Below are 15,000 nucleotides of genomic sequence, written 5' to 3'. Positions count from 1 at the left end.
TGTGTTTCTAAGGTTTGAACAACAATAGGTGTGGTCCCTATATGAGTCACAGGTTGAAGAGAGACAGATAGAGAGACAGACAGACAGAGAGACAGACAGGCAGAGAGACAGACAGACAGATAGAGAGACAGACAGAGAGAGAGAGAGACAGACAGACAGACAGACAGACAGACAGAGAGACAGACAGAGACACAGACAGACAGGGACAGACAGACAGACAGACAGACAGACAGACAGACATTACTTGGGAGACAAATTATTTAGATTCAACTTTAAAGCTGCAGGAGGCAAGTTTTGTATGTACTGTAAAAACACACCTGTCTTACCAGCCTATCACAAAGTGGGCCTCAAAACACACCTGTCTCATCAGCCTATCACAAAGTGGGCCTGCAATACAGCTTGCAGAGTTGATGTCACACATTGTTCTCTAGTATTGTTCTATTCACAAACATGGAGCTCCTCCCGATTTGCCCTTTTAGCCTAAATCAAATTCAGGTATCGGGTTTTCTTTACACATATCAAGTGGATAAATTGAAAAGCGATCTAGAGAAAAAAAATCTTTGAGTATAGTACGGAATGCTTCCTCAAACTTCTGTGCATTGAGTCGCTAAAATCCTATGCATTAATTAGTTGTAGGATGTTGAAGAGGATAGTATAGATTTAGTAAACTACTACAGATCTACATCCTTATAATGCTTAAGAAACTCTTGAAGCATTCTATGTAAATTTTGTTCTTTTGTTAGGTTAGGTTAGTTAGGTTAAGTTAGTTAGGTTAAGTACAGTGCCTGGGTAGCGAGCAGACGGCGGTATTTGACAATTTAGCTGGAGCTCAGTCAAACTTTATTTCACGTTAGTTTTCATTGTGAATTAGATTCTAATTCACAATGAAAACTATTATTAGAAAATGGTTAGGGGGGCCACTCTGCACCCTGTCGCGGGCCGCATCTGGCCCCCGGGCCGCAAGTTGAGTATCACTGTGCTAAGTGTCTTGTTCTTGACTTGGTCTCAACCCCCTCCTGACTTGGCCCTGACCACCTTTGGAGCTGATCTTGACTTGAGCTCGATTGGATCAGGTTTGGAATGTGGTCTCGACTAGAGGCTGACATTTTTTCCGGGAGTCCTGTGGGATTCCTGTGGGAGTCCTGTGGGATTCCCGCGGGATGGGCGTAATTTTCACTATTCGTCATGTGATTGGGACGGGGCAGGGAAAAAAGTCAGTGGGAATAATGACAACCATAGACCAGTATTTATATTTCATAAATATGCACAATGCATATGCAGTTCTAATATGAATAAATTATATATAATAATTATTATTATTATTGTTATTGTTTTTATTATTATTAGTAGTAGTATTTTTGTGTGGCTGGGATGGGATTTGAAAACCACCCTGGTGTCACCCTCTAGTCTTGACCCGTATGCACATTCCCCTCCTCTGCAGACCAGTGCTCAGAAGGAGTTGGAGGAGAGCTGGCAGGTGTACGCTGACCTGCAGCGGCTGGTGGAGCAGAGCCAGGCGGAGCTGGTGGAGCAGATCGCTGCACGGCAGCGTGAGGCCGAGCGCCACGCCCAGGAGCTGGCCCGCAGCCTGGAGAACGAGCTCAGCCAGCTCCGGAGGAGGAGCAGTGAGCTGGATGCCTTCGCACACACCCATGACAGAGTGTTCTTCCTCCAGGTAGCTTTGACACACCCATGACAGAGTGCTCTTTCTCCAGGTAGCAGGGGGCACGGTGGCTCAGTGGTAGAGCTGTCGCCTCGCAGTCAGAAGGTCCTGAGTTCGATTCTCGCCTGGGACACTGTGGGCGCTGTGGTTGTGTTCCCCCCCATATCTTCAGTGCCTACTGCCCAGGTGGGGTATCTCGTCGTAAGGGCCTTTCTGTCTGTGTGGAGTTTGCATGTTCTCCCCGTGCTCCCCCAGGGGGGTTCCTCCGTATATAACCCCCCCCACTAAAAACATGCAGAAGATCAGATCGTCATCGTCATCCGACCAGTGACGACAACATCCGAAGCCGGTCCCCGGGCGCTGTACGAGAAAGCGACCACTGCTCCTGGCCTGCCCCAGGAGGAAAGGACAAAGCCAGGATGGGTTAAATGCAGAGGACAAATTTCACCGGCCACCGTCAGCATGTGTGTGTTGTGGCCCTCCGTGCATGTGTTGTAGTGTGTTGTGTGACAATAAAGACGGGCTGCCGTCTGAAAATCGTTTTTTAAAATCGTTTTTTTTTGACACACCCATGACAGAGTGCTCTTCCTCCAGGTAGCTTTGACACATCCATGACAGAGTGCTCTTCCTCCAGGTAGCTTTGACACACCCATGACAGAGTGCTCTTCCTCCAGGTAGCTTTGACACACCCATGACAGAGTGTTCTTTCTCCAGGTAGCTTTGACACATCCATGACAGAGTGTTCTTTCTCCAGGTAGCTTTGACACATCCATGACAGAGTGTTCTTTCTCCAGGTAGCTTTGACACACCCATGACAGAGTGTTCTTTCTCCAGGTAGCTTTGACACACCCATGACAGAGTGTTCTTTCTCCAGGTAGCTTTGACACACCCACGACAGAGTGCTCTTTCTCCAGGTAGCTTTGACACACCCATGACAGAGTGTTCTTTCTCCAGGTAGCTTTGACACACCCATGACAGAGTGCTCTTCCTCCAGGTAGCTTTGACACACCCACGACAGAGTGCTCTTCCTCCAGGTAGCTTTGACACACCCATGACAGAGTGCTCTTCCTCCAGGTAGCTTTGACACACCCATGACAGAGTGCTCTTTCTCCAGGTAGCTTTGACACACCCATGACAGAGTGCTCTTTCTCCAGGTAGCTTTGACACACCCACGACAGAGTGTTCTTTCTCCAGGTAGCTTTGACACACCCACGACAGAGTGCTCTTCCTCCAGGTAGCTTTGACACACCCATGACAGAGTGCTCTTTCTCCAGGTAGCTTTGACACATCCATGACAGAGTGCTCTTTCTCCAGGTAGCTTTGACACACCCATGACAGAGTGCTCTTTCTCCAGGTAGCTTTGACACACCCATGACAGAGTGTTCTTTCTCCAGGTAGCTTTGACACACCCATGACAGAGTGTTCTTTCTCCAGGTAGCTTTGACACACCCATGACAGAGTGTTCTTTCTCCAGGTAGCTTTGACACATCCATGACAGAGTGTTCTTTCTCCAGGTAGCTTTGACACACCCATGACAGAGTGTTCTTTCTCCAGGTAGCTTTGACACATCCATGACAGAGTGTTCTTTCTCCAGGTAGCTTTGACACACCCATGACAGAGTGTTCTTTCTCCAGGTAGCTTTGACACACCCATGACAGAGTGTTCTTTCTCCAGGTAGCTTTGACACATCCATGACAGAGTGTTCTTCCTCCAGGTAGCTTTGACACATCCATGACAGAGTGTTCTTCCTCCAGGTAGCTTTGACACACCCATGACAGAGTGCTCTTTCTCCAGGTAGCTTTGACACATCCATGACAGAGTATTCTTTCTCCAGGTAGCTTTGACACATCCATGACAGAGTGTTCTTTCTCCAGGTAGCTTTGACACACCCATGACAGAGTGTTCTTTCTCCAGGTAGCTTTGACACATCCATGACAGAGTGTTCTTTCTCCAGGTAGCTTTGACACATCCATGACAGAGTGTTCTTTCTCCAGGTAGCTTTGACACACCCATGACAGAGTGTTCTTTCTCCAGGTAGCTTTGACACATCCATGACAGAGTGTTCTTTCTCCAGGTAGCTTTGACACACCCATGACAGAGTGTTCTTCCTCCAGGTAGCTTTGACACATCCATGACAGAGTGCTCTTTCTCCAGGTAGCTTTGACACATCCATGACAGAGTGTTCTTTCTCCAGGTAGCTTTGACACACCCATGACAGAGTGTTCTTTCTCCAGGTAGCTTTGACACATCCATGACAGAGTGTTCTTTCTCCAGGTAGCTTTGACACACCCATGACAGAGTGTTCTTCCTCCAGGTAGCTTTGACACATCCATGACAGAGTGTTCTTTCTCCAGGTAGCTTTGACACACCCATGACAGAGTGTTCTTCCTCCAGGTAGCTTTGACACATCCATGACAGAGTGTTCTTTCTCCAGGTAGCTTTGACACATCCATGACAGAGTGTTCTTCCTCCAGGTAGCTTTGACACATCCATGACAGAGTGTTCTTCCTCCAGGTAGCTTTGACACACCCATGACAGAGTGTTCTTTCTCCAGGTAGCTTTGACACACCCATGACAGAGTGTTCTTCCTCCAGGTAGCTTTGACACACCCATGACAGAGTGTTCTTCCTCCAGGTAGCTTTGACACACCCATGACAGAGTGTTCTTTCTCCAGGTAGCTTTGACACATCCATGACAGAGTGTTCTTCCTCCAGGTAGCTTTGACACATCCATGACAGAGTGTTCTTTCTCCAGGTAGCTTTGACACATCCATGACAGAGTGTTCTTTCTCCAGGTAGCTTTGACACACCCATGACAGAGTGTTCTTTCTCCAGGTAGCTTTGACACATCCATGACAGAGTGTTCTTCCTCCAGGTAGCTTTGACACACCCATGACAGAGTGCTCTTTCTCCAGGTAGCTTTGACACACCCATGACAGAGTGTTCTTTCTCCAGGTAGCTTTGACACACCCATGACAGAGTGTTCTTTCTCCAGGTAGCTTTGACACACCCATGACAGAGTGCTCTTTCTCCAGGTAGCTTTGACACATCCATGACAGAGTGTTCTTTCTCCAGGTAGCTTTGACACATCCATGACAGAGTGTTCTTTCTCCAGGTAGCTTTGACACATCCATGACAGAGTGTTCTTTCTCCAGGTAGCTTTGACACATCCATGACAGAGTGTTCTTTCTCCAGGTAGCTTTGACACATCCATGACAGAGTGTTCTTTCTCCAGGTAGCTTTGACACACCCATGACAGAGTGTTCTTCCTCCAGGTAGCTTTGACACATCCATGACAGAGTGTTCTTTCTCCAGGTAGCTTTGACACACCCACGACAGAGTGCTCTTTCTCCAGGTAGCTTTGACACACCCACGACAGAGTGCTCTTCCTCCAGGTAGCTTTGACACATCCATGACAGAGTGTTCTTCCTCCAGGTAGCTTTGACACACCCATGACAGAGTGTTCTTTCTCCAGGTAGCTTTGACACACCCATGACAGAGTGTTCTTCCTCCAGGTAGCTTTGACACACCCATGACAGAGTGTTCTTTCTCCAGGTAGCTTTGACACATCCATGACAGAGTGTTCTTTCTCCAGGTAGCTTTGACACACCCATGACAGAGTGTTCTTTCTCCAGGTAGCTTTGACACATCCATGACAGAGTGTTCTTTCTCCAGGTAGCTTTGACACACCCATGACAGAGTGTTCTTTCTCCAGGTAGCTTTGACACACCCATGACAGAGTGTTCTTTCTCCAGGTAGCTTTGACACATCCATGACAGAGTGTTCTTCCTCCAGGTAGCTTTGACACATCCATGACAGAGTGTTCTTTCTCCAGGTAGCTTTGACACACCCATGACAGAGTGTTCTTCCTCCAGGTAGCTTTGACACACCCATGACAGAGTGCTCTTTCTCCAGGTAGCTTTGACACACCCATGACAGAGTGTTCTTTCTCCAGGTAGCTTTGACACACCCATGACAGAGTGCTCTTTCTCCAGGTAGCTTTGACACACCCATGACAGAGTGTTCTTTCTCCAGGTAGCTTTGACACACCCATGACAGAGTGTTCTTTCTCCAGGTAGCTTTGACACACCCACGACAGAGTGCTCTTTCTCCAGGTAGCTTTGACACACCCATGACAGAGTGTTCTTTCTCCAGGTAGCTTTGACACACCCATGACAGAGTGTTCTTTCTCCAGGTAGCTTTGACACACCCACGACAGAGTGCTCTTTCTCCAGGTAGCTTTGACACACCCATGACAGAGTGCTCTTTCTCCAGGTAGCTTTGACACATCCATGACAGAGTGCTCTTTCTCCAGGTAGCTTTGACACACCCATGACAGAGTGTTCTTTCTCCAGGTAGCTTTGACACACCCATGACAGAGTGTTCTTTCTCCAGGTAGCTTTGACACACCCATGACAGAGTGTTCTTTCTCCAGGTAGCTTTGACACACCCATGACAGAGTGCTCTTCCTCCAGGTAGCTTTGACACACCCATGACAGAGTGCTCTTCCTCCAGGTAGCTTTGACACACCCATGACAGAGTGTTCTTCCTCCAGGTAGCTTTGACACATCCATGACAGAGTGTTCTTTCTCCAGGTAGCTTTGACACACCCACGACAGAGTGTTCTTCCTCCAGGTAGCTTTGACACACCCATGACAGAGTGTTCTTTCTCCAGGTAGCTTTGACACACCCATGACAGAGTGTTCTTTCTCCAGGTAGCTTTGACACACCCATGACAGAGTGTTCTTTCTCCAGGTAGCTTTGACACATCCATGACAGAGTGTTCTTTCTCCAGGTAGCTTTGACACACCCATGACAGAGTGTTCTTTCTCCAGGTAGCTTTGACACACCCATGACAGAGTGTTCTTTCTCCAGGTAGCTTTGACACACCCATGACAGAGTGTTCTTCCTCCAGGTAGCTTTGACACATCCATGACAGAGTGTTCTTTCTCCAGGTAGCTTTGACACACCCATGACAGAGTGTTCTTTCTCCAGGTAGCTTTGACACACCCATGACAGAGTGTTCTTTCTCCAGGTAGCTTTGACACACCCATGACAGAGTGTTCTTTCTCCAGGTAGCTTTGACACACCCATGACAGAGTGTTCTTCCTCCAGGTAGCTTTGACACACCCATGACAGAGTGCTCTTTCTCCAGGTAGCTTTGACACATCCATGACAGAGTGTTCTTTCTCCAGGTAGCTTTGACACACCCATGACAGAGTGCTCTTTCTCCAGGTAGCTTTGACACATCCATGACAGAGTGTTCTTTCTCCAGGTAGCTTTGACACATCCATGACAGAGTGTTCTTCCTCCAGGTAGCTTTGACACACCCATGACAGAGTGCTCTTTCTCCAGGTAGCTTTGACACATCCATGACAGAGTGTTCTTTCTCCAGGTAGCTTTGACACACCCATGACAGAGTGTTCTTTCTCCAGGTAGCTTTGACACACCCATGACAGAGTGTTCTTTCTCCAGGTAGCTTTGACACACCCATGACAGAGTGTTCTTCCTCCAGGTAGCTTTGACACATCCATGACAGAGTGTTCTTTCTCCAGGTAGCTTTGACACACCCATGACAGAGTGTTCTTTCTCCAGGTAGCTTTGACACACCCATGACAGAGTGTTCTTTCTCCAGGTAGCTTTGACACACCCATGACAGAGTGTTCTTTCTCCAGGTAGCTTTGACACACCCATGACAGAGTGTTCTTCCTCCAGGTAGCTTTGACACACCCATGACAGAGTGCTCTTTCTCCAGGTAGCTTTGACACATCCATGACAGAGTGTTCTTTCTCCAGGTAGCTTTGACACACCCATGACAGAGTGTTCTTTCTCCAGGTAGCTTTGACACATCCATGACAGAGTGTTCTTTCTCCAGGTAGCTTTGACACATCCATGACAGAGTGCTCTTTCTCCAGGTAGCTTTGACACACCCATGACAGAGTGCTCTTTCTCCAGGTAGCTTTGACACACCCATGACAGAGTGTTCTTTCTCCAGGTAGCTTTGACACACCCATGACAGAGTGTTCTTTCTCCAGGTAGCTTTGACACACCCATGACAGAGTGCTCTTCCTCCAGGTAGCTTTGACACACCCATGACAGAGTGTTCTTCCTCCAGGTAGCTTTGACACACCCATGACAGAGTGTTCTTCCTCCAGGTAGCTTTGACACACCCATGACAGAGTGCTCTTCCTCCAGGTAGCTTTGACACACCCATGACAGAGTGTTCTTCCTCCAGGTAGCTTTGACACACCCATGACAGAGTGTTCTTTCTCCAGGTAGCTTTGACACATCCATGACAGAGTGTTCTTCCTCCAGGTAGCTTTGACACATCCATGACAGAGTGTTCTTCCTCCAGGTAGCTTTGACACACCCATGACAGAGTGCTCTTTCTCCAGGTAGCTTTGACACATCCATGACAGAGTGTTCTTTCTCCAGGTAGCTTTGACACACCCATGACAGAGTGTTCTTTCTCCAGGTAGCTTTGACACATCCATGACAGAGTGTTCTTTCTCCAGGTAGCTTTGACACACCCATGACAGAGTGCTCTTCCTCCAGGTAGCTTTGACACACCCATGACAGAGTGCTCTTTCTCCAGGTAGCTTTGACACATCCATGACAGAGTGTTCTTCCTCCAGGTAGCTTTGACACACCCATGACAGAGTGCTCTTTCTCCAGGTAGCTTTGACACATCCATGACAGAGTGTTCTTTCTCCAGGTAGCTTTGACACACCCATGACAGAGTGTTCTTTCTCCAGGTAGCTTTGACACATCCATGACAGAGTGTTCTTTCTCCAGGTAGCTTTGACACATCCATGACAGAGTGTTCTTTCTCCAGGTAGCTTTGACACACCCATGACAGAGTGTTCTTTCTCCAGGTAGCTTTGACACATCCATGACAGAGTGTTCTTCCTCCAGGTAGCTTTGACACATCCATGACAGAGTGTTCTTCCTCCAGGTAGCTTTGACACACCCATGACAGAGTGTTCTTTCTCCAGGTAGCTTTGACACACCCATGACAGAGTGCTCTTTCTCCAGGTAGCTTTGACACACCCATGACAGAGTGTTCTTTCTCCAGGTAGCTTTGACACATCCATGACAGAGTGCTCTTTCTCCAGGTAGCTTTGACACATCCATGACAGAGTGCTCTTCCTCCAGGTAGCTTTGACACACCCATGACAGAGTGTTCTTTCTCCAGGTAGCTTTGACACATCCATGACAGAGTGCTCTTTCTCCAGGTAGCTTTGACACACCCATGACAGAGTGTTCTTTCTCCAGGTAGCTTTGACACACCCATGACAGAGTGTTCTTTCTCCAGGTAGCTTTGACACACCCATGACAGAGTGTTCTTTCTCCAGGTAGCTTTGACACACCCATGACAGAGTGCTCTTCCTCCAGGTAGCTTTGACACACCCATGACAGAGTGCTCTTCCTCCAGGTAGCTTTGACACACCCATGACAGAGTGCTCTTCCTCCAGGTAGCTTTGACACATCCATGACAGAGTGCTCTTTCTCCAGGTAGCTTTGACACACCCATGACAGAGTGCTCTTCCTCCAGGTAGCTTTGACACACCCATGACAGAGTGCTCTTCCTCCAGGTAGCTTTGACACATCCATGACAGAGTGCTCTTTCTCCAGGTAGCTTTGACACACCCATGACAGAGTGCTCTTCCTCCAGGTAGCTTTGACACACCCATGACAGAGTGCTCTTTCTCCAGGTAGCTTTGACACACCCATGACAGAGTGCTCTTTCTCCAGGTAGCTTTGACACACCCATGACAGAGTGCTCTTTCTCCAGGTAGCTTTGACACACCCATGACAGAGTGCTCTTTCTCCAGGTAGCTTTGACACACCCATGACAGAGTGTTCTTCCTCCAGGTAGCTTTGACACACCCATGACAGAGTGTTCTTTCTCCAGGTAGCTTTGACACACCCATGACAGAGTGCTCTTTCTCCAGGTAGCTTTGACACACCCATGACAGAGTGTTCTTTCTCCAGGTAGCTTTGACACACCCCTGACAGAGTGTTCATTCTCCAGGTAGCTTTGACACACCCATGACAGAGTGCTCTTTCTCCAGGTAGCTTTGACACACCCATGACAGAGTGTTCTTCCTCCAGGTAGCTTTGACACACCCATGACAGAGTGCTCTTTCTCCAGGTAGCTTTGACACACCCATGACAGAGTGCTCTTTCTCCAGGTAGCTTTGACACACCCATGACAGAGTGTTCTTCCTCCAGGTAGCTTTGACACACCCATGACAGAGTGCTCTTTCTCCAGGTAGCTTTGACACACCCATGACAGAGTGCTCTTTCTCCAGGTAGCTTTGACACACCCATGACAGAGTGTTCTTCCTCCAGGTAGCTTTGACACACCCATGACAGAGTGTTCTTTCTCCAGGTAGCTTTGACACACCCATGACAGAGTGCTCTTCCTCCAGGTAGCTTTGACACACCCATGACAGAGTGCTCTTCCTCCAGGTAGCTTTGACACACCCATGACAGAGTGCTCTTCCTCCAGGTAGCTTTGACACACCCATGACAGAGTGCTCTTCCTCCAGGTAGCTTTGACACATCCATGACAGAGTGCTCTTTCTCCAGGTAGCTTTGACACACCCATGACAGAGTGCTCTTTCTCCAGGTAGCTTTGACACACCCATGACAGAGTGCTCTTCCTCCAGGTAGCTTTGACACACCCATGACAGAGTGCTCTTTCTCCAGGTAGCTTTGACACACCCATGACAGAGTGCTCTTTCTCCAGGTAGCTTTGACACACCCATGACAGAGTGCTCTTTCTCCAGGTAGCTTTGACACACCCATGACAGAGTGCTCTTTCTCCAGGTAGCTTTGACACACCCATGACAGAGTGTTCTTTCTCCAGGTAGCTTTGACACACCCATGACAGAGTGTTCTTCCTCCAGGTAGCTTTGACACACCCATGACAGAGTGTTCTTTCTCCAGGTAGCTTTGACACACCCATGACAGAGTGCTCTTCCTCCAGGTAGCTTTGACACATCCATGACAGAGTGCTCTTCCTCCAGGTAGCTTTGACACACCCATGACAGAGTGCTCTTTCTCCAGGTAGCTTTGACACACCCATGACAGAGTGTTCTTTCTCCAGGTAGCTTTGACACACCCCTGACAGAGTGTTCTTTCTCCAGGTAGCTTTGACACACCCATGACAGAGTGTTCTTTCTCCAGGTAGCTTTGACACATCCATGACAGAGTGCTCTTCCTCCAGGTAGCTTTGACACACCCATGAGAGAGTGTTCTTTCTCCAGGTAGCTTTGACACACCCATGACAGAGTGCTCTTCCTCCAGGTAGCTTTGACACATCCATGACAGAGTGCTCTTCCTCCAGGTAGCTTTGATGGACCCATACACACAGGAAAGTAAAGGTGCTGAAAACGGATCTTTGAAATGATAGAAGAACCATTTCTGGTTCCACAAAGCACCTTTCAGACCGAGGTTCTTTAAAGTGGTGGTTCTCAACATTCTCTTCTTTTTTAATAGGGCCACAGACACCTTGTGTTTGTTTTTCTGCCCTTGTATGCTCTCATTTGCAATTGCACAATATATACTACATGTTTGGAGGGGCTTGTTTATTCTCCACGCTTATACCATCACCCACCATCCAGTAAAAGTTCTAACCGCTCTGTAGAACCAGGTTATGTTCTAGTTTGCTCCTTTTTTGGGTGGACCGCAACAGCGAGGAAATCGCAAATCTGTCACTGACTGACTAATTGAGTGACTGACACCCCATTTACACCTGTTTTTTAAATGTGACCTGGGTCCAGATAAGCTACCTGGATGTTATCTGGATAAGTAAAAATGCATGTTAACTCATTCTCTGCCAAAGACGTACCCGGACGTACTTTTAACAATGGCGTTCTGTGCCAAAGACGTACTCGGACGTACTTTCATGTTTTGGCTGTTTACATTACATCAGACACTTTCCCAGCCTGTGACATTGTTTCAAGTCAAACTGATAAAAGGAACCCGCTAGTTTAGTATTTATGGGTGGAGCCTGTGGTCGAAACAGAGTCCGATCCAGAGTTCTCGGCTGGCGACGATGGCGAGGAAGACGCCAGCGTTTTTGTTATTGCTCCACGACGGAGCGCCACTCCCTCTCAAGGAAGAGCTCTGTCACACTCAAGGGAGGGGGAATCGTCAAATGCGTCAAACCGCGTCACACACCCGTCCCCAGCAACCAAGGCGAAACATGTGTCACATAAACATTTCAAAGTTTACAGCACTAACGTAGCTATTGTGTGATCTTCTGTGCTAACGTTAGTTATGAGAGGTAACGTGACAGCAGGTAACGTTACAGCACTCGTTATTCCTGTGTGTGTGTGTGTGTGTGTGTGTGTGTGTGTGTGTGTGTGTGTGTGTGTGTGTGAGTGTGTGTGAGAGAGAGAGTGTGTGAGTGTGACCACATAAGGGTTCGTTCCATTTGTTTATGCTTTCATCAAGCTAAGCTAAAAATCCACATGGCAACTGTAAAATACATTCTCTTATTTTTTATTTTTTATTTATTTATTTGGGAAAACAAATACTGTATATGTCTGATGTGTCACTGAGGCAAAAAATAAAAGGCTCAAAAGAGAGTTCTGCTTGAAACGGTGTCCTTCACTAAAAACCTATTTTTCTCATATTTCTGTCCAAAGGAGGGCATTTTTAGTGAAAACAAGCTAACTTCCACTGCTTCTAACTAAACAAGGAAACATGGGAGAGTTTCAGTTTTTTACAAGGGGTAAGAAGAGAGTCTCTGCTTTATTGTGAGATATGTTGTGTAATTTTATTCCTAGCACAGAATATTCTGTGGGTCCTGGAAGATCAGGAAATATGCTCAAAATCCTGGCACTGGGAGCACACAGACCGAAATGACCCTGGCAGAGAATGAGTTAATGCAAGGTGTAAACACATCGTGATCAGGATGTGATCAGATTTGCCTGACCACATCAGCAATCAGAATCAGAATCAGAAAGACTTTAATGATCCCCAGGGGGAAATTGGGACAAGTTAGAGTAGCTCGCTCACAGAACACACATAGCATAAAATAAACAGTAGTAAATGCGATAGTAAGCAAAATAAGCAGAATAAGAACACAACATAGCATAGAATAACAGTAGTAAATGCGATAGAAGCAAAAATAAGTAGAATATGTCTAAGTAAACAAAATACGTAGAGTAAGTATACATTCCGTGCCAATTATCATTATTGCACACTGGACTTATATTAGGTCGGCTTGCCCTATACGTTACATGTGGCTCAGCCAGGCACAGTTAACCTATCGGCTGGCTCAGTCTCAGGGAGACTGAGCGTCTCCGAGGCGCTCTTTTAAGAGAGGCATTCTGGAGGTAGTCTGGCTCACATTGTGTTCAGATCTCTTTTATACCATTTACACCTGGTTTTTAAATGCTGCCATTATCCAGATCACTTATCCGGATACAGGTGGCATTTAAAAAGCAGGTGTAAATGGGGTGTGACTGACTGATTGAGTGATGAAGTTACAACATAGGTCGGCCCGGAACACGTGGTTGACCGGAACATGGTCCAGCCATATACTAGGTTTGACCTAGTTTTGTTCTGTGTATGTTGCACCTGTGACACACATTCTCAGCTGCGTACTGAAACACAAATTAACCTGTGTAAACAAATACCTTTGCCCCATCTCAGCCAAAAGTATCAGTCTGATAATGTGCCACACAGCGCATTGTCTTGCTCTGTAAATCTAATGACGACGTGCGACAACAACGTCGCGTTATTATCACACTGCAAATTGATATATCTGTATACAGTACATGCTGCAATACCAACCTCTGTTTTGTCTGTAAAGCTGTACAGCTTTAAATCTGCCAAGAGGCAGCATAGAGAGAATTGGATCTGTGTGTCAGCCTGATATTCAATATTTTCTGTTTGTTGTATTCTCAGCTAGATCCTATTCTCTGCTGCTGCAATGACCCAGTTTGCCCTGAAGGGGCATGATGAATATGGTCTAACCTGTCCTCTCTCCCTCCCCGGCCTTCCCGTAGAAGCTGAGTGCGCTGCCTCCGGCCCCGGAGCCCAACGACTGGTCGGCGGTCAGCATCAACACCGACCTGTACCTGGGAACCATCCGCTCGTCTGTCAGCAGCCTCATCGACAAGTTCCAGGCCGAGCTCAAAAGACTCTACGGGAAAGGTGAGAGGAGGCGTGGCCAAAGGTCATTTTCCACTCCGTTACGCCCATCAAACTGGGTGGTTTGTGTCTGCAAATGGAATAGAGAAGCAGAAGTTTAGGATATAATGACAAAGTACAGGGATTACATGACATGCCGACACACTATCTGCTACAAGGACAACAGGGCATCACATACAGGGCATCACATACAGTGACAACATAGTTCAATGCTTACTATATATAACGTGTAACGTTATATATATATATATATCCCAAAACGGGCCTGCTTTTCCATGATGGGTCACATGCACCGTACTACAGGAATGATATATATGAAAAATTCTCGATCATTATATTCTACATAGACTTTTAATATAAGAAGGGGTACAATGCAATAAAAGAAAATAACTTTAACAAGCATGCATCGCTACTGTAGGTGTTCTGTAGCATTATGTATCAGTGGTTCTACTGTAGGTGTTCTGTAGCATTATGTATCAGTGGTTCTACTGTAGGTGTTCTGTAGCATTATGTATCAGTAGTTCTACTGTAGGTGTTCTGTAGCATTATGTATCAGTAGTTCTACTGTAGGTGTTCTGTAGCATTATGTATCAGTGGTTCTACTGTAGGTGTTCTGTAGCATTATGTATCAGTAGTTCTACTGTAGGTGTTCTGTAGCATTATGTATCAGTAGTTCTACTGTAGGTGTTCTGTAGCATTATGTATCAGTGGTTCTACTGTAGGTGTTCTGTAGCATTATGTATCAGTGGTTCTACTGTAGGTGTTCTGTAGCATTATGTATCAGTGGTTCTACTGTAGGTGTTCTGTAGCATTATGTATCAGTGGTTCTACTGTAGGTGTTCTGTGGGACGGCTTTACCTCAGGAGGTAGAGCGGGTCGGCCAATGGCGCAAGGGTTGGCGGTTCGATCCCCGCTCCCTCCCAGCTGCTGTCGTTGTGTCCTTGGGCAAGACACTTAACCCCAAATTGCTCCCGATGGTGTGTAGGCACCCTGCGTGGCAGCCTGCCGCCATTGGTGTATGAATGGGTGAATGTAGACTATCTACTCATTGTAAAGCGCTTTGGATAAAAGCGCTATATAAATGCAGACCATTTACCATTAGACCATTTGTTCTGTAGCATTATGTATCAGTAGTTCTACTGTAGGTGTTCTGTAGCATTATGT

The 15,000-nt window shown here is 46.9% G+C and overlaps 1 protein-coding gene across 1 annotated transcript in view; it reads left to right on the top strand.

Annotated features, from left to right (window-relative positions):
- LOC310779750 (uncharacterized protein) overlaps positions 1-15,000 on the top strand; it is a gene marked incomplete at its 3' end in the record, with an annotated part of 38,227 nt that overhangs the window by 8,373 nt on the left and 14,854 nt on the right. The window contains exons 5-6 of the mRNA XM_083640242.1: positions 1,442-1,675; positions 13,692-13,839. Of these exons, the coding sequence (XP_083496368.1) occupies positions 1,442-1,675; positions 13,692-13,839 (382 nt within the window). The remainder of the gene's footprint in view (positions 1-1,441; positions 1,676-13,691; positions 13,840-15,000) is intronic.

The sequence above is a fragment of the Poromitra crassiceps genome (genome assembly GCF_964638095.1).
Source record: "Poromitra crassiceps genome assembly, chromosome: 7".
Classification (NCBI taxonomy): Eukaryota; Metazoa; Chordata; class Actinopteri; order Beryciformes; family Melamphaidae; genus Poromitra; species Poromitra crassiceps.
Note: the sequence above shows the minus strand (reverse complement) of the source record. Positions and strands in the feature narration are given on the sequence as shown.